Here is a 21,294-nt window from a genome sequence, read left to right as displayed (position 1 = left end):
AAGGCACTATGGATCAATACCAGTATCATGGGATCTTTGTTTATCATGCAGCCAAGCTACATGAAATTATTTCCAGATAATAACTACCTATTTCAACAAGATAATGATTCCAAGCACTCAGCAAAACATAATAAAGCATATGTTAAAAAAAACATGCTTACATTGGACTGGTGGCGAGGTGACATGTTTACATTGGACTGATGGCCTAATCAATCACCCGACCTAAGCCCAATTGAAAAGCTATGGTCAATACTCAATACAGTAAAATTAAAAAAAGAGCATGCAATTATGAAACTAGCCTTATCAAGTGCGTTCAAGAGGCATGGGATAACTTAGACCCATTGTTATTAACAAAGATTGGTAAAAAAGTTGGTAGCATGCCTCAGAGAATTAATGCAGCCCGCGTTGCAAAAGGTGTTATGACAAAGTGCTAATTAAGAGAGTGTGTTCACAAGAAAATTACTCGATCAAGATATTAACACAATAAAACAACTCTGCCAAGAATTATTTTGTACTATATATGTTTGGTAACACCCTTTGTTATAGTAACATTACATTGAAAAACGTGTTTTTTTTAATGCTTTGGCGTTAATTTTCTTCAATAAACAACTGAGGTTTTTTTCTCATTTAATAAATGCATATATATATATATATATATATATATATATATATATATATATATATATATATATATATGTGTGTGTGTGTGTATATATATATATATATATATATAAGTGTGTATATGTGTATATGTGTGTATATATATATATATATATATATATATATATATATATATATATATATATATATATATATATATATATATATATATATACATATACATATACATATATAATGATGATACTTGTTTAAGCATGATTTTTGTAGATATCGATACCTTAAAATCATTCATTAAATGTTTTTTTTTAAATTTACTTAAGAGTTTGTAAATTAAAAAAAAAAAATTTCTTTGCCAGTTTTTTTGGCCTTGACTGTACATTTTTAATATTTACGTTTTAACTTAAACTTTTAATAACTTAAAAATAATTTTTACATTTTAACTTAAATTTTTAAATGCCGACACGTTCTTAATTCTTTAAATGCCGTTCTTAAAAAGACGTGGGTTTTTAAGATTAAATAAAAAATTTATTTGCATGTAAACATTAGTACATTTAAAACTAAGTAACATTTAAAATAAGTTTCATATAAAAGAAATAATAATAAAAAAAATATATATACCGGTTAATAAAAATGTTTAAAAAATAAAATATTATTGTTATACGATGTTTTAATGATATGGTTTGCACCCATGTTTTCCCCAAAACTTTTAATTTTAAATAACAATTTTGTAATTAAAAAAAAGAAAGCAATAATTAGCTCCAAACGACAAGAAAACAACTAAAAACTCCAGATGTACACGCTTTCTCTTAAACACGCACATAAAAAAAAAAAATGAAATTTTTAACGTGATATTTAAAAATATTTTATTATATAAAATTACATAAAAACGACATGATAAACATTATATTATATTGTAAGCATATTATTTATTCTTCAATAAAAAAAAAAAAAAAATGCATGAAAAAAATATATATCTTTATCATTAATAAATGCAATTGAAACATGTTTCATTGCTACCTTAAATGAATATTTTTATTACCGAAATTATATTTAGTATTTAAATCAATTTTCAATCAACGAATAATTAAAAATATATTAAACAAGATTAACTGGAATCAAAAATGAGTCGAACAACCTGAATGAAAAACAAAACATTGAGGAGTAAAATACATTAAATAAACCTGTGTTATTTTTGAATAGATTTAAGACAAGTTCATATATCTATTTAAAATAATATTATATTCAAATGTTTATATAAAAATTTACCTTCTGAAGCGTAAGCAAAAAAGTGACAGCATCTTTGCGATTGACAATGCTATTTGGAACCATCAGCTTTAGAGTTTTGAGTTCTGCTCCTGATTTGTATTTTATATTGACTCCAACAAGCCCAACACCTAATTTGTTAAACATTTCACAATTGCAATTGTATAGAACCTTTTAAATATATTTCACAATTGCTATTGCATAAAACTTTTTTTAAAAAATTGGACTAAAAAATTACCATCAACATTTTGCTCCATTGGATCAGTTAAACACTGGAATGATTGAATCTCTCGCAACAAAACTCCTTCTAAATATCCATTTGGTGATAAACAATTAAAGATCAATTCTCTAAAAAAAATTTCAACCATGTACTTTGTTCAAACATTTATAAACACTAGAATATTCAAACTTTTAGACTACTCAAGATATTTCGAATACTAGTATCCAAACTTCTTTTTCCATTACCATGCACTATAACAAGTTAAAATATTCTTCACAGTTTTCTAGTAACATTTTGATGAGATAAATTCTTAAAAAAGAAATTTTCAAAAAGTGGTTCTAATATAAGTGCTAAAACAACTGTATACAAAATAACTAATTATAATATTACTAATTTACTAGAATTATAAATAAGTATAACATAAATTGAATAATGAATAAAACTTGATAAAGGCATTTTTTATTTTAATACATTATTTATTTTATTACAAACATTTCAAGTAATGAAGCTTAACCTCAACGATTTAATGTCGAGCTTACAAAACACAGACTGATTTTCCTTTGCAATAAACTCTGCGCCTAAAGATTGAATAAAATGTCACTATTATGTAAATTAAACTTAAAAAATTACATAAAAATTTAAAATAAAGTATTAAAACCAACAAAAAAATCTTTAAATAACAAAAACTTATTTTAATTGAATAGAAACTATATCATGCATATATATTTTATATATACATATATGGAGAGAGAGAAACTATATAGTGCGTGTATATATATATATATATATTTGTTGTTGTTGTTGTTATTCACCTTCTCAAGGCCAAGAAGGCCACTACAGATGAGGAGGCTACTTAATAGTGGTTATAACCCTCTCTCAATTCTATAACTCTGAAACACTAACCTTGACGAACAAGGCCGCTGCGCGGAGAAACAAGTTGAGAAACAGAAGAAACAATATATATATATATATATATATAGAACTCTTATATGTTGTCCGAAAGTTTTTTCCATATTTTGTTAACAAAAAGTAAAAATTAAAATGCAAGACCAGAATTTTTTTTTTTATTAATTGATATACTGCCTGCCCCAACCAAACCCTCAGTCGATGTAGCAGCACTCCCTTGCGATTCAGGCTATTTGTCAGTCGGTGTAGCAGCACTCACTTGCGGGTCAGGCTATAAGATAGTCGATGTAGCAACACCCCGCGCATGATTTACAGTAAAAAAAATTAAAATAAAAACATTTTATTAAAAAAATTAAAAATAAAAACATTTTTATTGTTAAAAACATTCAGAATATTTTAATAACATTCAGAATGTTTTTAAAAACATTCTGGTCAATTAAATTTGCGTTTTTGTGGTTTTTTTAAAAAAAGATTAATTTGTAATTAAATTAATGGTTTTGACTTTTGTCCAACACGCAAATGTTGGACGAAAGTCAAAAGTAATTAAAAGTGGCGTATGTGTTGGCGTAAGAATCATTTTTTTCCCTCCGTGCTTCCCAAATGCAACAAACTATAGAACTATATGCATATATGTATATACATATATATATATATATATATATATATATATATATATATATATATATATATATATATATATATATATATATATATATGCAACCCGTAGATGTTGTCCGAAAGTTTATTCCATATTTTGTTGACAAAAAGTAAAAATTAAAATGCAAAACCGGAATTTTTTTTTTTTTAAATTGATAAAGATAGTAGATGTAGCAGCACTCCTTTGCGGGTCAGGCTATTTGTCAGTCGATGTAGCAGCACTCCCTTGCGAGTCAGGCTATAAGATAGTCGATGTAGCAACACTCCGCGCATGATTTACAGTAAAAATAAATAAAAATAAAAACATTTTATTAAAAAAATTAAAAATAAAAACATTTTATTAAAAAAAATAAAAATAAAAACATTGTTTATATTGTTAAAAACATTCAGAATGTTTTTAAAACATTCTGGTCAATTAAATTTGCGTTTTTGTGGTTTTTTTCAAAAACGATTTATTTGTAATTAAATTAATGGTTTTTACTTTCGTCCAACATGCAAATGTTGGACGAAAGCCAAAAGTAATTAAAAGTGACATATGTGTTGGCGTAAGAATCACTTTTTTCCTTCCGCTCTTCCCAAAGACAACAAACTATAGATCTATATATATATATATATATATATATATATATATATATATATATATATATATATATATATATATATATATATATATATATATACATATATACATATATACATATATATATATATATATATATATATATATATATATATATATATATATATATATATATATATATATATAAAAGTTTCTCACCAAACCTGAAGTATGTGCTTGGAAAACAGAAAAAAGGCACAAAACTTATTGGCTAAGCTTATCCAATATGTTTTGTGCCTCTTTTTTCAGCCTTCTGCAAATGGTCTGGTCTGATACAACAATACCTTGTAGGTATTGTTGTATCAGACCAGACCATTTGCAGAAGGCTGAAAAAAGAGGGATTGATGTGTCGCCGTCCAGCCAAGAAACCAAAACTAACTTCACTCATGAAAAAAAAAGACTGGAGTTGGCTTGAAACTATTGTCACTGGTCTGTTGAGGATTGGGAAAAAGTATTTTTATTCGCATTTATATTCGTAAATTATTTTAAAATATTTTACAAAATTATAACTTAGTTAAGCATTAATTTAGATTTGCTTCTCAGGTGAGTCAACCTTTCACGTAATGATGGACAAAGCTGCTTTTGTTCGTTGTAGAACAAACAAAAAGTTTCATGCTGACGGCATTGTGGAAACATACAGCTTCAATGATGATCTTAATCTGTCATTTGTGGGCAAGGAGCAGGGTGTCTCTACAAAGTGGTTGGGACAATGAGGTAGAACCAGTATAAAAAAGTTCTGAAGAATTAGATGCTTCTCCAAATGGCAGATTGGTCTAAAAATGTCAAAAAATTCAAAAAAAGTCAAAAAATGTCAAAAATCTTATATTTATGCAAGATGGTGCAACTTCCCACACAGTAAAAAAGTGTTATGGCTATTTAAAACAGAAAAAAGTTAATGTTTTGCCATGGCCAGGCAACTTACCTGATCTTCATACCATAGAAAACATTTGGGATATAGTAAAGCAAGAGATTGGAAAAAAAATTCTTACTAACAAGCAAGACCTTATGAAAGAGATTATTAGGATCTGGCACAATAACCCAGAGTTGACAGAAACTATAAAAAAATCAACTGCAAGCATGCTACGACGCCATTGAAGCAGTTATTGCAAATAAAGGCAGTTTTACAAAATATTAATACTTTGTATATACTTTATATCATTTATTGTAATAACCAATAAATATTCAAAATGTTTAATTTTCTTTGTTTATTTTTTATCAAGTATAACTTTATAAATAAAAAAACAAGCTTTAAATTGTACTATTATATTTCTCTTTGTCTAAAAATTCATTTTTATACAATATTTACAAAAAATTACAGCTGTTCCCAATGTGATGGTTGACTACTGTATGTATGTATGTATGCATGCATGCATGTATGTATGTATGTATGTATGCATGCATGCATGTATGAATGTATGTATATGTATGTATGCATATATATATATACATATATATATATACATACATATGTATGTATGTATGTATGTATGTATGTATGTATGTATGTATGTATGTATGTATGTATATATGTATGTATGTATGTATGTATGTATGTATGTATGCATGTATGTGTATATATGTATATACATATATGTAAATATGTATATATACATATATATGCATATATGTATATATATATGTATATATATATACATATATATATATATATATATATATATATATATATATATATATATATATATATATATATATATATATATATATATATATATATATATATATATAAGAACAAAGACTAGATTAATTTCGGCCTGTTTTGAGTAAACAGAAAATATTAGGAAAAAAAAAAAAAAGTTTGACATGCTACTTTAGATTTGAATTGGTAAAATAATGCAGTTGTGTTATGAATTAAAACATAAAAAAATTTCAAAGCTTTTCAAAACATTTTCAATGAAGTTATCAGCCATTTTGGTGTGCATTACCGAGGCCACATTTGGAGCTTTTTGTTATGGCTTAAGGTTTATTAATAGAAATGAGTAAACTGCTTGGACTATTAGATAATGTACTGAGTACAATATGTGCTTTGAGCAAAGTTCTTTAACTAGTTTAAAAAATGACTAAAGTATAAAAAAATATAAAACACAAAAAATGATCGTCGTCAACAAGTTCTCTAAATCTATCATGCACTAATAATCATGGTCTTGGAAGTAATTTTTCTTCTGTTGAGTCTTATCTCTTGCTAATTTCATCGGACCTGCTCCTGTGATTTGATTTCAGCTGTCTCATCTTGTGATACTAGTGTTGACCGTTATTTTCCTTTAATTCATTAAGACTCGACCACATGCTTGGCCTGGGAACTTACATTAGTAAGAATTCACCCATTTATCAAGAAACAAAAACATTTTATTAAAAAAAATAAAAATAAAAACATTGTTTATATTGTTAAAAACAGAATCCATAGGCTATTCTTTTAGGTGCTTTTGTTTAGCACCACTTCATTCTATCGCCTTTTTCTTTCTTCTATATTGCTCTCCTTCATCTCAAGTCTGCACTCTTTTTGATGTTATTTCTGATCAAATTGACCAAGTACTCTCTATCTTTATTCTTCAGTCAATATCGTTGTTGTTGGTGACTTTAATGCTTATCACAATGCTTATTTAATGCTTTCACTATATCACCTTTTTCTTTGTTCTATATTGCTCTCTTTTATCTCAAGCCTGCACTCTTTTCGATGTTATTTCTGATATTGACCGAGCCCTTTTTCTTTATCCTTCAGCCAAAATCGTTGTTGTTGGTGATTTTAATGCTCATTACACTAAATGGTTTCGATCCAGTGTCAGTGTCTTTTTTTCAAGCTCTCTAACACAAAAAGTCGCTTATCAGACAACCTGAATCATTTACCTTCTCTAATCTTTAGTCAATGCTCAGATTCTCCACATTCACCCTAAGGTGCTTCTGATCACAGTTAGATCTCTCTAAAACTATTATCTCATTCTTCTTTATCATCAGAATCCCCCTATCATCTCTTACAACTACCTTAAAGCTGACTGGGACTCTTTCCGTGATTTTCTTTGTGATGAATCTTGGGTAAAAATCTTTCGCCTTCCTGCTGACAAATGTGCTTCTTAAGTAACTTCTTGGATTCTGCTGGCATGAAATCTTTTATTCCCTCTCGACAATTCCAAGTTAAGCCTCAGTCATCTCCGTGTTTTTCATTATGCTGCTGCAATATCCAATTGCAACCATTACTTCTATAGCAACACCTAAATAATTCTCCAGAAAACAGACATCTGTTTACTATTGCTGAAAAAAAGGTTTTATCTAATACCAAAGCTTGCTATTCTCAGGTCACAAAATCTTGTAACTTCATCTCAAAAATTAGAATCCAGAGACTTCTGGAGAATCTTTAGCAGTGTCTATAATAAGGTTAAATCTATCATTTCTCCTTTCTTGGATAGTTCAGAGTTTGTTACCTTACATAAAGACAAAGCTGAATTGTTTGCTAAGAACTTTACAACCTCATCTCTTGATTCCACTAATCACATCCTACCTTATATAGTTGAAAAAAAGGTTGATCCATTGTTTGACATTTGTATCACTCCAGCTTCTGTATCCAAAGTGATTTCCTGCTTAGACTCTTCTACAGCTTATGGTCTGGACAACATAGCTGTTATAGTTTTGTAGAAGTGTTCTCTGGAGCTGTCGTCTATACTTTCAAAACTATTTAACAAGTGCTTATCAGTCTTGTTTTCCGACCTGCTGAAAAGCGGCCTCTGTTATCCCTATTTTCAAAAATTCTGGAGAGTGATCTGACTTGTCTAACTACCATCCCATTAATCTTCTTCCTATCATTAGCAAGGTTTTTGAGTCTTTAATTAATAAACATTTAATCTCTCATCTTAATTCTAATACCTTACTTTCTGATCATCAATAAGAATTTCGATCTTCTTGCTCTACTACTGATTTGTTAACGGTTATAACAGATGGGTTTTATTGTGCATTATATAGATGTGGAGAAGTTAAGGCTATTGCTCTTGACATTTCTAAAGCCTTTGATAAAGTTTGGCATGGTTGGTCTTCTCCATAAGCTCTCTTCTTACTGTGTATCAGGTGACATCTTAAATACTATTGAACCCTTCTTTACCAATAGTAGTGTAAAAGTTGTCCTCAATGGACAGCACTCTTCTTCATATCCTGAAACTTCAGGTACCCCTCAAGGTTCTACCTTTGGCCCCATCCTTTTTTAATTTACATTAACAAGCTCCCAGAAATTCTTACATCTAAGTTGGCATTGTTCACTGATGATACTACCATTTATTCTTGTCTTGATAAGAAGCCAAAACTCTCTGATTATTTGGAGGCTTGAAAGAATCTCACTTCTGTTAGAGCATGGGGCTCTCAGTGGCATATGAACTTTAACTCAGATAAAACTCAATTTTTTCAGCTAATCATTATCACTACAATCTAGATGTTCCAATATTTATGAACGGTAATGTACTCAATGAGTCATCTATCCTTAATCTCCTTGGATTATCTCTTAATTCCGATATTTCTTGGAAACCATATAACAAATCCATTGCATAATTAGCATCTGCTAAGGTTGCATCTCTTTATTGTGCTTGCCACTTTCTTACTGCAGATTCTAGTCTTTATCTCTACAAATTTTTAATCTGTTCTTGTATAGAATACTGTTGCCATACCTGGAGCAGATCTTCTAATGCAATTTTGCAACCTCTGCCATGCATAGTTTTCATTGTAAACTTTTTAATAAAATATTTTCTAATTAAAATGCAAAAATCAACAGTCTAGTATTAAGCAGGTGGTAGATGTCATAATATAAATATTTTTACTTATTTATTTTACTCTATCAATTGCTGAACTTGACATAAGTTTAAATCTGGGTTTTAAATACACACATACATACACACATACATACATATAAACATACATTGCAGCCACATTTAAATGGGCTTTACCTTTTGTTAGTATTGGAACTAAGTTTTCATAAAGACTAACTTCTTTTTTTGCCACATGGAGGCAGTCAGTACAAACTAGTTGTGGATCAACAAAAGAAAGTCTTGGTAAAGCGAACTTATTTTTGCAGCAATCACTACAAAATATTTTTCCACATCTTCTGCAATGGTGCTAAAAAACAATAAAAATATAAAAATACAAACAAGGTAAATTTTAAACTAAAATACATAATATAAATCATATATAATATATTATATACAGTATATTAAATCTAATTTAATATTGCAAATAAATTTTGAACCTAAGGTAGCTTAAAATTACCCTTCTGATTTTGAATGTAAACTTTTTGCTGCACTTATTGCATACTGGTTGCTATAGTAAAAAAAAAAAAAAAATACAAACAATCAATAGCATTCAATAAATATAACAATTTATAAACTTTCTTAACAATGCTTCCAGGATGTCAGAAAATCTGTTTTTCACTCTAGATGTGGTCAAAAACATCAGCATATTATTTTTTTGAAAGCAGTGACTTTTTATCGTGCAAAGATATTTAAACAAACTTTCAAACTTTTTATTACACAAATATCTGTTAATAATTATTTATTGTCGGTTTATTAAAAAAAAGTTAATTTTTGATTATTTCACTTGACAATATTAAATGAAAATAAAGTCTAAAACACTGATAGTCACTACCAGTGTTTTCAAATTAAGAGATTTCCACAGATTCTTCTTCTTGACCAAACGGTGATCTAATATCATCATTATCATTACTTTCTGTATCAAACTCTTCATCCCTAAAGATTTCCACTGATTTGTCTTCCTCAGAAAACACTGAACTAATGTCATTATCAATGTTTGGTTGTTTTTGTTGTTCCTTTAAAATAATACAATCGTATTTTAAGTTATCAAAGCCAGCAGCTCCAAGTACTGAAACTGGTGGTTCCCATTTTAATTCAGTCGTAAGAGTTTTAAAACAAGTTCATGTAACTGCTCTGCATTTGGTCTAGTAACACTATAGCTAAAAAACAGAAATATAGTTTTCCATTAATTGCATAACAAAGTGATGAAGAATTTACGAATACATCAAAGAATTTAAGAATACATCAAATAATAATAAGTATGATCAAGTATCCTTTAATGATTGGAACTTATGGTTGGAATTGCTACTAATGGAGCAAGCCTATTGACTGGTAAACATACAGGTTTACAAAGACAGATGAAAACTCTATGTAACAATTGTATGATGGGCTCGCTTTGTTTTGAACTTGAAATGAAGGACAGCTGAAAAGCTTTACTTGCACTGGCTGCAATTTCTAAATTCTGTGAGCAGCTATTGATATTTCATCATACATCTGCTGTAATTTCAGCAGTTTATCGAAATGCATTAGAAACTTTATGTATAAAAAGTAAAGTTTTTTTTCCAACTTTGCAAAAATATTTTTTTAAATAAATTTGTTTTAATAAAAGTTATTTTTAAAACACTTAATCTCTATTTTAATCATTTGTATTAACATCTTCATTGCATTTAAAGCATTATTATTAGTTATTATATTATTCTTATAAAGTTTAAAAAAAGTTTTAAATGAACGTTGCTTTCTTTATTTAGCAAAAGCTAGTGTGATCCGAGTAAACAGAATGCGGTGGATATCACACATGGCAAATGTCTTGGAGAACATGTTCAACAATAAAGATGCTCACATTGATGCTTACTCCACAATCTTTGTTGAGCATAGTTATAATGCAGCTCAGAAGTCAAAAGCATCTTACTTCAAAAAGAAACTTGAAGATACAACTTTTTGGTCATCCACTGTTTTTCTTCTTGATGTATGTCATGTATGTCAATATTTTCCAAAGTAAGTTAAACTTGATTAACTTAAATAGAAATATAGTTACTTATTATTACTTATTAGTTATTTCAACTTATCTTTTTATAATTGTTTTAAATTATCTTTTTAAGGTTACACAAAAAAGTAATGTCGCTGTCTTTGAAGTGAAGTCTGCATTAAGGCAATCAATAGCCAATTTGGAAATATTTCAAAATGACGCAGAATCTGGATTTCTTTGGAAAAAACTTATAACTTCCTACAAAGTTGATGATAGGCGTATTTCTCAAAATATTTGCGTATCCATTATTAAAACAATGAAGGCCAATTTTCAAAGCCGATGTACTGATTTCCCAACTGTGTTTGATGATGTAGAGAATTTACTTCACACTAAGAATTGGAAAGCTGACCAATTTTTCCAAAATTACAATAAAAAAATATGCGCAACAGATGTTTTTAACACCAGTATCAAGGCACTAGTTAGTAATAAAGCTGTCAACAATCAACTAATATGCAAAAGTGTTGACCCTGGTGCTATTTTACCAGAGTGGATTTTTTTGAAAGAAAACATGATAGGCTGGGTCGTGAACAACACAAAAAAATTTCCACAAAAATCTTGGTGGAATATTAAACCCTAAAAAGTTTTTAAACCTTTTTTCGATAATTGATATCTTTCTTTGTCATAGCTATAGTTCAGCAGATGCAGAGAGTGGCTTTAGCGCATTGAAAAATGTAAAAGGGAGCCATAGAGCTAATTTACATAAGGAATTACTCAGTTCTTAGAATATATATTGATAGCCCAAGAAAAATTTGATCCTCAACAATCAATTGAGCATTTGCTTCTCAAGTTAAAATTTGGGATTGAATCGGGTATATCGCAAAAAAAAAAAAGACCATGGATAAAAAAAAGCAATCAGCCCCAAAGCAATGAAAGACTACTTCTGTTAAAATATTTCATATTGACCTTTAAAAGTTGTATTTAAATTTATTTCTTTATCGATATCTCTTTGTAACTAAAGTTAATTTATATCTTTTTATTCTAATAAAATATTAAGTAATATTTCAATACTAAGATTTACATTTTTTTCTTCAACATTTTTACCCAAGAAAAAAGAGCAAAAAGAAATTATTATACTGATTATCATAATGGACAACTCAAGTAAAAAAAAAAAAAGTATTTCAGTCATCTCGCGGGCAACTGTGAAAAAAGCAAAGGGTAAACCACTGACAGCGGTAGAATTTTTTTGTGCACATGTCATGATAATGATATTAAAGTTCTTTTGTGCACATGTCAATAAATGATATTATTGTTCTTAGGTAATTAGTCAAGTCTGCACGCTTAAAACACATTAAAGAGACAACTCATTTACTTATGAGAAAAAAGAATTTACATTTAAACTTTTTTTTCTTCAAAATTAATTAACAGGGCAAGAGTTCTAATAAGCTGCACATGGTCTGGAAAAAAATTTAATAAAAACCTAAAAGAAACTTTATAAATAAAAAAATATGTTTGTACCTGTGTTTTTTAAAAGAAGTTTACAATTTTACAATAAAAAGTTTTAAAGTGCTGAATATTAATTGTTACCCTAAAACAAAGATTCAACAGATTTTTATTTTTTACCACTTACTAAAAATTATTGAAATAAAATGACTATATAAAGAATAAGTATAGAGATAATCAATGTGGAATATAATTACTATAAACTATATTATACGTGTCATGGTAAGTTCATTATTTCACAAATATTTAAGTCTAGTTCCAAATGTTTTTTAAACTTTTTCTACCAATTGTAATTAATCAACAGGTTTCAAGCGGGTATTCTAAATATTATTTAGAATACTTGCTTTGGGTATTGATAACCGAAGCATTTAAAACTTTTTAAAGTTAAATATGTTATAAATTATTTTTTTATCCATAACTTTAAAAGGTAGACAATATGTATAGTTTTTATAATGCTTACTAAAAAATATTGAAGAAGGAATAAGTATAGAAATAGTCAGTGTAGAGTGGACTTACAAAGACCAGTATATTACGGGTCTGGACAGCTAGTATAAATTATTACCCTTGGTGGTTCAAAAAAACTTAAATTTTAAAAAATATGATGATATAATAATTATGCTTCTTTTATATCAGTGACCTATTAAATGTTGAAATATTTTGTGCATTTGCTTTTTAATTTACATTAAAGATAAATACACAAAACATTTTCATGGAAATTTTCAAAACCTATATTTACAAAAAAGATAAGTATTTAATAATTGCAATCTTAAAAACTTGATATTTCAAATGTTCACTCTTTTCGACAATCAAATTTACACTAAATTAAACATAATATTTAAGCATAGCTGGCAATTATTACTTCAAATTACTATAATAAACAATAATTTAAAACAAATTATGTTTATAGGTTGAAAAGATGGTTCCTGGAATTTTTTAAAAAGAAATAATTTTATCATGAATTGTTGTTTTTTTGTACTTATTTGAAGCTCTCATGATGGTACTAAACTACATTGAAATATAATTTCCCTTATATATTTATGGGTGTCCTATGTGCTTTTGAAAAATTGTTAATAAATAATAAAGTTGAAAATTAAAAAAAATTGATGCTAAATTAAAAAATACCTCACAATCCACCTGCCAATTTGGTTCATTAATTTCAAATGCTGATTTTTCTGCATCATTTACACATAACATACGAAGACCACTTTTTGAACTTACAAGTTTCTTGCCACTAGTTAACAGTGTAGATGGATAGCTAGCCATAAAATAATATGCTGCTTACTTCAGTATTAAAGATCAGATTAAAATCTCTTCAAATTGTTTACATTTTAACTCCATACTTGCTAATCTATAGCATTAAATTCATTAATAATATTTCAGAAGAAAATAACCAAAATATAATAATAACTGTAAAAGTAAAACAAACAGTAACTGTTGTTTTTACACAAAAAAAATTCAACAGAATACACACGAAGGGTGGTAAATACTAGGTGAATTAGCCAATTATTTACTTTGGGATTTCAGTAAAGTAGTTTCAGAAATTACAATTACTTTTTTTCAACAAAATTTTAAGTAAACATAATTACAAGTATTTTTTTGCAGTAAATAAACTTGTGCAAAATTACTATATTCATGTATAGCAGTTACACTTTTCATTTTTAACTGGTCTTTTATGATTTTAATGTAAAAATTTAAAAAGATAACACATTGAAAAACTTAGCAGAAGAGTGTTACACAGTGAAATAAATTAAAAAAAAAATAATTTTATTAAAAAAATAACATAATAATTTAATTAAAAGTAAAAGATTTAAAAAATCATTCATTTCACCAATTAAATGTTCACATATTTATACAAAAGCCATAACCTTCATACCAAATCATATATATTTATATACGTTTTTGGACTTTTAGGATTATTTTAACAAAAAAGAGTACTTAAGATTATACTTTTTTGAACAGATATAGCTTATATCAGTGCAAACAAAAAATATTTATATTCATATTGTCAGTACATATCGTTAAATAGATAGATTGCAATAAACTAGTTATTTCCCTACAACAACAAAAAAAGAAAGAAAAAAGAAAATAATAACGGTTATAATTCTTAATTTTTATTAAATTTTTTAAAATCTATGCTTATGTTATTATTATGTCATAATAATAAGTTTTTATTAAATAATAAAATTTTAATTATTAGAATTATTTTTACAGAGATTGTTATTATTAATAATATCATTGTTTAGAGATTTTTGAATAGTACTTTTATAAAGGTTATATCATTTTATAAAGGCTATATCATCGTTTTATAAAGTATCGTTTTATAAAGGTTATATCATCAAAGGTTATATCAAATAATATCATTGTTAAGAGATTTTTGAATAATACTTTTGTAGAGGTTACTAATATCATTGTTAACAGATTTTTAAATAACACTTTTATAGAGGCTAATAACAATCTCTATAAAAATAATTCATCAAATATTTTTTTTATATTTGCTTGTTGTTAAAAAATTCGCATGTCCATGGAGGCAAACTTATCATAATTCCACGAGGGAAAAAGAGTTTAAAAAACAATTAATTAACGTATTAGTAACGTAAAGTATTAATATAATAAGCGCCCCTTTATATAGACTAGGAGGAGCACTTGATATTAAACGCGTTATGTATTTTTAAGGCTGAAAACTGTAGTAAAGCAATATGGCGATGTTGCTTTTTAATAATGCAAACTTTTTATATTATCGGAATTTCTTGACGTTGCTTCGTTGGTGCCTTATGCAGCATTTTACGATTACAATTCAATTTGGGTTAAAAAAAAGTATGCATTCGTGTTGTTTAATATGAATTAAACCCCGTTATGCAATAGGGAACCAACCAACATTTTTTAAAAAAAGATAAGTTATTAATTGGAAAAAAGGCTAATTATAAATATCTATAATAATACTCCCCCCCCCCGCCACGCTTAACGACGCTAAACCTCAATCCGCCACTGGGTATTATATTAAACAAGCTTATTGTTTTGGTATTTTATTTTTAAAAACGATTTCTTGTATTATTTCTTAAATCATTAATTAAAAAAAAAGGTCCAAAAATTATTTTTTTATTATTTTGTTTTTATTACTTTGAAATAGTCTGAAAATCTCTAATACTTCCATGGTTTAACGGAACTCTATAGGGTTTTTATGAAAAAATATTTCCGGAATTTTCAATGCTAAAAAATCATCTACGATAGTAAAACTATTTTTCTTTAAGGCGAGGAAGAAATTAATGGTAATGGTAATACAAAAAGAAAGAATTTTGAAAGAACATTCATGTTGACAAATTTGCTAATTTGATGTCAGTTATAATAAATGTGTAATAAGAAAAAAACAAAACGGATCCTGGGAGCCTAGATATTAGGGGCGCCAGAAGAAGAATAAAAATTTATAAAAGCGCTACCATATATTAAAAAATATAATTCGTTTGTGTCTATACTCTATGCTAGTGTTAAACTCTTTAATGAGCTATATGACAACAAATAAAAAAATATTAAAATAAGCTTATTTTATTTGTTTTCATATGACAACACTGTCTCTTTAAAGTGTTAAAACAGCGGGAAAGGCAAAGGGGGAAAATTCGAGAAGGGCAAAGGGGCAAATTGACCCGGTCGCCAGGCTTAAAGGGGCTTCGGACCCGTTAGTACTTTTTTTTTTTTAATAAATAAAAACTATTTTAATGACAGACACTAAGAAATCTGCTTGTTTTTTGTATTCGAGGTTGAAACTTTAGTAATCGGAATAAAAATGCCCATAAAAAAAATTTTTAATCTTAAATTCTATTTTTATCCTTAATTATAAACTATTCTTTACGAAAAATGTAGGATTTAGCTGTAGTTGAATTAGATGGAGCCGGGCGTATTCCGTAAGCCCATGAATAGTTAGCCACGCTAGCTTATGTTTAATACTACGGAAGATGATGCGCTATGGTAGTTATAATAAAAGCTGATAAAATTTCGCTTTGAAGCAGTCGACTCTGATAGCATTGACAACTTTGTTAGGTAATGTGTTCTTGGGTAAGCAACACGGTTGTTGAAGAAGTTGAAACATATGAGACATTTGTTAACGATTTCACGTTCGATTTGTTGAAGCAAAAGAGAGAATTTCAGCGTCGACTTTTTTAAGGCAAATAAGCCGCTTTGCTTCTACCAGGACCCGACCAGTTATCAAGTATTTAGCATCGGATTTAAAGAAGACGGAATGTCTACTTTAAATCCAATAGGAAAAAAATCACTTTTTGCTCAAATCTTTACTAAAAATGTCGAAATTTCAACTCGATGCGTTAGTAAAACTTGTTGAAGTGAGGCTTTTGCTTTAGGGTTAAGATAAGTGTTGATGTTAATTAAAAAAGTATTTGGTTAAATAAGTTGATTGATAAATAATAAGTTTTATTTTGTTTTTATAATTGATTATTAAAAAGGTTTTTAAAATAGTTTGATAATTAAAAAACAATTTTGAAGATATTTTATATATATATATATATATATATATATATATATATATATATATATATATATATATATATATATATATATATATATATATATATATATATATATATATATATATTTAAGCTACTGATAGCACGCCTGCTCCAAAAGCATGAGATCGGTGGTACAAAGTGATCTCTGGGCAAGTTTTGCGAGATCAGTTAGTAATGAAGTGCACTGCGATAAAACCGTAAAGACTTCCTGGTGCAATTAAAATTTTTTTTTTCATATTAAAATTTTTTTTTTGTTGTTGCAAAGTTAGGGCGAAAAAAATACTAACTGTCAGTTTACAACGGAGGGTCCCTTGGGAATTGATGTAACGATCTATTGTGGACGTTTGTTAATGTAATGAATGGAACAAATTCGCTGAAATAAAAATATTTAAAAAAATAAAAAAACAAGACAATTTGAATAGTTTTTAAACAAAAGAATACAAATACACTAGAAGCAGTAAGTGTTGCAAACACTCCAACGCCAAAACCGTAAGTAAAATACAACTAATTTATGTTCTTTTATCCAATTATCCTCTAAAAAGATTTGTGTTTTTCGAATAACTTCCGATCTGTATAAATGTGAAAATATGTAATATCCAGACAATTAATAGTACACGTAAATGTGCTGTATCAGAAATAGATAATTGCTGCGTTTATAAAACCTAAAAAATTTTAATTTCTTGGTTTGAAATAGGGGTGCTGTACTCCATTTCTGACCCGGGCGCCATTGGCGCTCTCGAAGGCCCTGTATATTATTATTGTTTTATTATATTGATTATTTACTTAGAAAACAAAATGTTGAAAAATATATTACTGCAAAAATATGTGCCTTTACCTTTAACTTGCCGTCAGACTAATACATACTTTGTTTACCTGATGATGATAAAGATATTGGTTTTAGTCTTATGCCAATTTCAAGAATAAATAGCATAGAGCAACCATAATTTATGAGAGAAAAAGTGACGACACATTACTACAGGACATACAATCAATGAAATTTTATCTTGATAAATTAGAGAGCAATAGTGCTAACAAAAACTTTGGAATAATTTTGAAAAATACGTATCGATAGCTAATCCGCAAACATGGTAACTCCACAGGTTTTCTTACTTCTATGACATCATTGTACAAATGCGTTATTTTGTAATTGGTAATGACTTTAAATACATAAATATGAAAAAATAACAATTAAAATCCATGTAAGTGCTCATATAGGCATATGAAATACTTTATGCTTTTGTTGCACAGTTTGGTTTCTTGAGGTTTTCGGATTAAGTTAAGTTATGATCAAATGTATTTAATCATAATATATGCATTTGATATGCTATAATTGAGATCAAATGAATTTATCAATGGTATAAAGGTGCAACACTTTACAATGACATTTGCAATAAGTTTGTTTACTTAACCAATAATTGATTTAGATAAAGGTTTATAAACTTTTTAATATATTTAAATCTTTTTTGAGATGATTATATCATTAAAACTAAAGTTATCAATTATGGTGAGAGAAGCAGTAATGAGAAACTTTCGCGGCTCTCTACAAGGAAAAGTTTATTTAACAACCATTAATCTATTGCGAATGAATCAGACATTACATAAATAATCAAGCAGTACTCAGCGCCGTAACTAGCTTTTCTAGTGCCCTGTGCAAAATTTCATTTTTCGGCCCCCTAAGCCTAATTTTTTTTGGAAAAATTGTAAATAAAAAATGTATTTTAATTTTTTATTTTTAAAAATTTCTTTATTAAAATTGCACTTTTTTCGCTTTCATTTGCGCAAATTCATTTATAACGTCGTCATAATTAATATCTTTAACAATGTTATATTCAATAGATATTATTGAAAGATTAGATAATCTTTCTTGTCCTATAGTAGATCTTAAATAATTTTTAATCAATTTCAATTTACTAAAACTTCTCTCACACGACGCAGTAGTAACTGGAAGAGTGAGAAATATCCGGATAGCAATATTAATATTCGGATAAGACTCAATTAAGCCAAAGTCATGAAGTGCTTGCAAAATATCTATTGGAGTTGCAGTTTTAATATTAGGTATTATTGTCGATGCTTCAAATTTAAAGCTTTGTATCTCACAGGTGAACTGGTACATATTTAAATCTTTGCTATACTTAATTGCTAAATCTGCAGCCGACTTTTTTAAATCCAAAACGCTGGTCGATTCCAAAGACATACCATACAGAAAGGAAAAATCATTGCAGATAGTTCGCAGTTGCTCATAACGCCAATCTAGTTGAGACAATAAAGTATCAAAAATCTTGTAAATTTGCATTTTGAACAAATGTTCTGGAGTCATATTACTTCCTTCATCTGTTGCCTCATAATTTGTCATTTTCTTAACTTTTTTCTTGCATTTATCATGAAATCCAGCCTGTAAATTCATTGTTTCAGCTAAATTCTTTGCTTCCTGAGAATTTTGTTCGAAATCTGCTTCTCGTAGTCCTTGTAATGTACAACGTAGTGCATCAATTAATTTTGCTGCATGGTCTATCGATATATCTTTTCGTTGTAATGCCTTATTGGTTCTGTCAATGCATTGTAGAATTTTATTCCACATAGAAAGGGTACAGATAAATCTATAATTAATTAGTAAAAATAAACTTTTTGCATTTGATACAGCTTCTGGATTTGATAAATCATTTGAAATCTATTCCAATCCTTTCTTTACTTCTGATAGATGTAAACTTAGTGATGTTATTGCATTGGCTTTTGATGACCATCTTGTGTCCGAAAAACTTTTAAGTGTCAATTTTAAAGACTTCATTAAAATTTCCCATCGTGTTGTTGATGACGAGAAAAAATTGAATAATCTTTGCACAGTACCAAAAAAAGTTATCATTTCTGGTGATGTAGAGCCAGCATGGACACCAGCTAAATTTAAGTTATGAGCTGCACACGGTATAAATATTAATTTCCAAACTATTAATTTCCGAAATACGCGCTCTGACTCCTTTGTATTTTCCTGCCATATTAGCACCGTTGTCATATCCTTGTCCTCTGGCATCATTAATATCCAGTTTATCACCTTCTAGTTTATTTAAAATTTTGGTCGTTAAACTTTCTCCTGTTTTTTCATGTGAGTGAATGAAGTCGATGAAGCTTTCTTCGATCATTACCTTACCATTAGAATCAACATGGACGTATCGTATCATCTGACTCATTTGTTCTTTCTTTGATATATCAGGAGTGCAGTCGAATAAAATTGTGTAGTATTTTGATTTTTTAATTCTAGATATGATTTCGTTTCTAGTTTTATCACCAATTAATTTTATTATTTCATTTTGAATAATGGGTGAAAAATATGAAACAGAACCTTTTTTATGTTCTTCAATACGTTCTTTTAAAGTTCTATTATAATGGCTAGCAAATTCTATCAAATTTAAAAAAATTCCACAATTTGGATCTCCAATTTTTTCATTTGAACCTCTAAGAGCAATATTATTTTTGGCGCAGAATAGAATAGCATCTACAACAATTTTTAATATTTCACGCCATACCATTTTTTCTTCATTATTGAATTAATTAAATAATCATCGAGTGTGTTCCCTGATCTTATATTTGTTTCCATCACTTTCCATTTTACATAATTGTTTCTGTGATCAGATGAATTTTCATGTTGTGGAATAACAGGATGAAGATGTCGCCAATCACTGAATCTTTTATGGGGGTCTGTAATATTATGAGATTTGTGGCCAAAAAGAATACAAGGGAAACAAAATATTGCGTTTTGATTAATAGAATATAACAGCCATTTTCTTATAACCATTTCTCCATTAATATGTTTCACATAAAACCAATCCTTTGTAAATTTTCGCCCTGTATTGTCTGCTGATATAATGGTATTAACGTTTACATTATTGCCTTGTTCTGGACCATGCTTGACAAGGGAATATATTACATTATTTGAAATAGCAGGCCAAGAACTTGGGTGAATGTAATTTAGCATTATTTCTTGTGGAATAATATTGACGTTTGGTGTAATAGATGGCAAATTTATAACAATATTTTCAATTTCAAAATATTACAATTTAGAATTGGAAATGAATATAGAAATTTTAAATTGCAGTATAGAATTTAGTAGCACTGTATTGAAATACAATACAGTGCTACTTAATAGGAAAAAAAAACTTTAAAAAATTAAAAAAAAAATTAATACAAGTATTTATTAATAGAACAAATAATTTTTTGTCAGTTTAAAGTTCCATTTCACG

At 27.9% G+C, this 21,294-nt stretch overlaps 3 protein-coding genes across 3 annotated transcripts; all 3 read right to left on the bottom strand.

The window, feature by feature from the left end:
- Positions 1-1,124: 1,124 nt before the first annotated feature.
- On the bottom strand, positions 1,125-13,898 carry LOC100199753 (zinc finger FYVE domain-containing protein 21). Its single transcript, XM_065805110.1, has 7 exons — positions 13,671-13,898; positions 9,543-9,593; positions 9,224-9,392; positions 2,619-2,682; positions 2,123-2,232; positions 1,888-2,015; positions 1,125-1,756 (listed from the first exon to the last, which is right to left on the bottom strand). Exons 1-7 carry the CDS (start codon positions 13,809-13,811, stop codon positions 1,727-1,729), a joined length of 693 nt encoding a protein of 230 aa, XP_065661182.1. The 5' UTR covers positions 13,812-13,898; the 3' UTR covers positions 1,125-1,726.
- A 4,911-nt stretch (positions 13,899-18,809) lies between these two features.
- Positions 18,810-19,640, bottom strand: LOC136085365 (zinc finger MYM-type protein 1-like). The gene has a single exon (XM_065806666.1). The coding sequence runs from the start codon at positions 19,638-19,640 to the stop codon at positions 18,810-18,812; it is 831 nt and encodes a 276-aa protein (XP_065662738.1).
- A 325-nt stretch (positions 19,641-19,965) lies between these two features.
- On the bottom strand, positions 19,966-21,029 carry LOC136085364 (uncharacterized). Its single transcript, XM_065806665.1, has 2 exons — positions 20,581-21,029; positions 19,966-20,443 (listed from the first exon to the last, which is right to left on the bottom strand). The coding sequence occupies exons 1-2, from the start codon at positions 21,027-21,029 to the stop codon at positions 19,966-19,968; spliced, it is 927 nt and encodes a 308-aa protein (XP_065662737.1).
- Positions 21,030-21,294: the final 265 nt, after the last annotated feature.

The sequence above is a fragment of the Hydra vulgaris genome, chromosome 09 (genome assembly GCF_038396675.1).
Source record: "Hydra vulgaris chromosome 09, alternate assembly HydraT2T_AEP".
Lineage (NCBI taxonomy): Eukaryota > Metazoa > Cnidaria > Hydrozoa > Anthoathecata > Hydridae > Hydra > Hydra vulgaris.
Note: the sequence above shows the minus strand (reverse complement) of the source record. Positions and strands in the feature narration are given on the sequence as shown.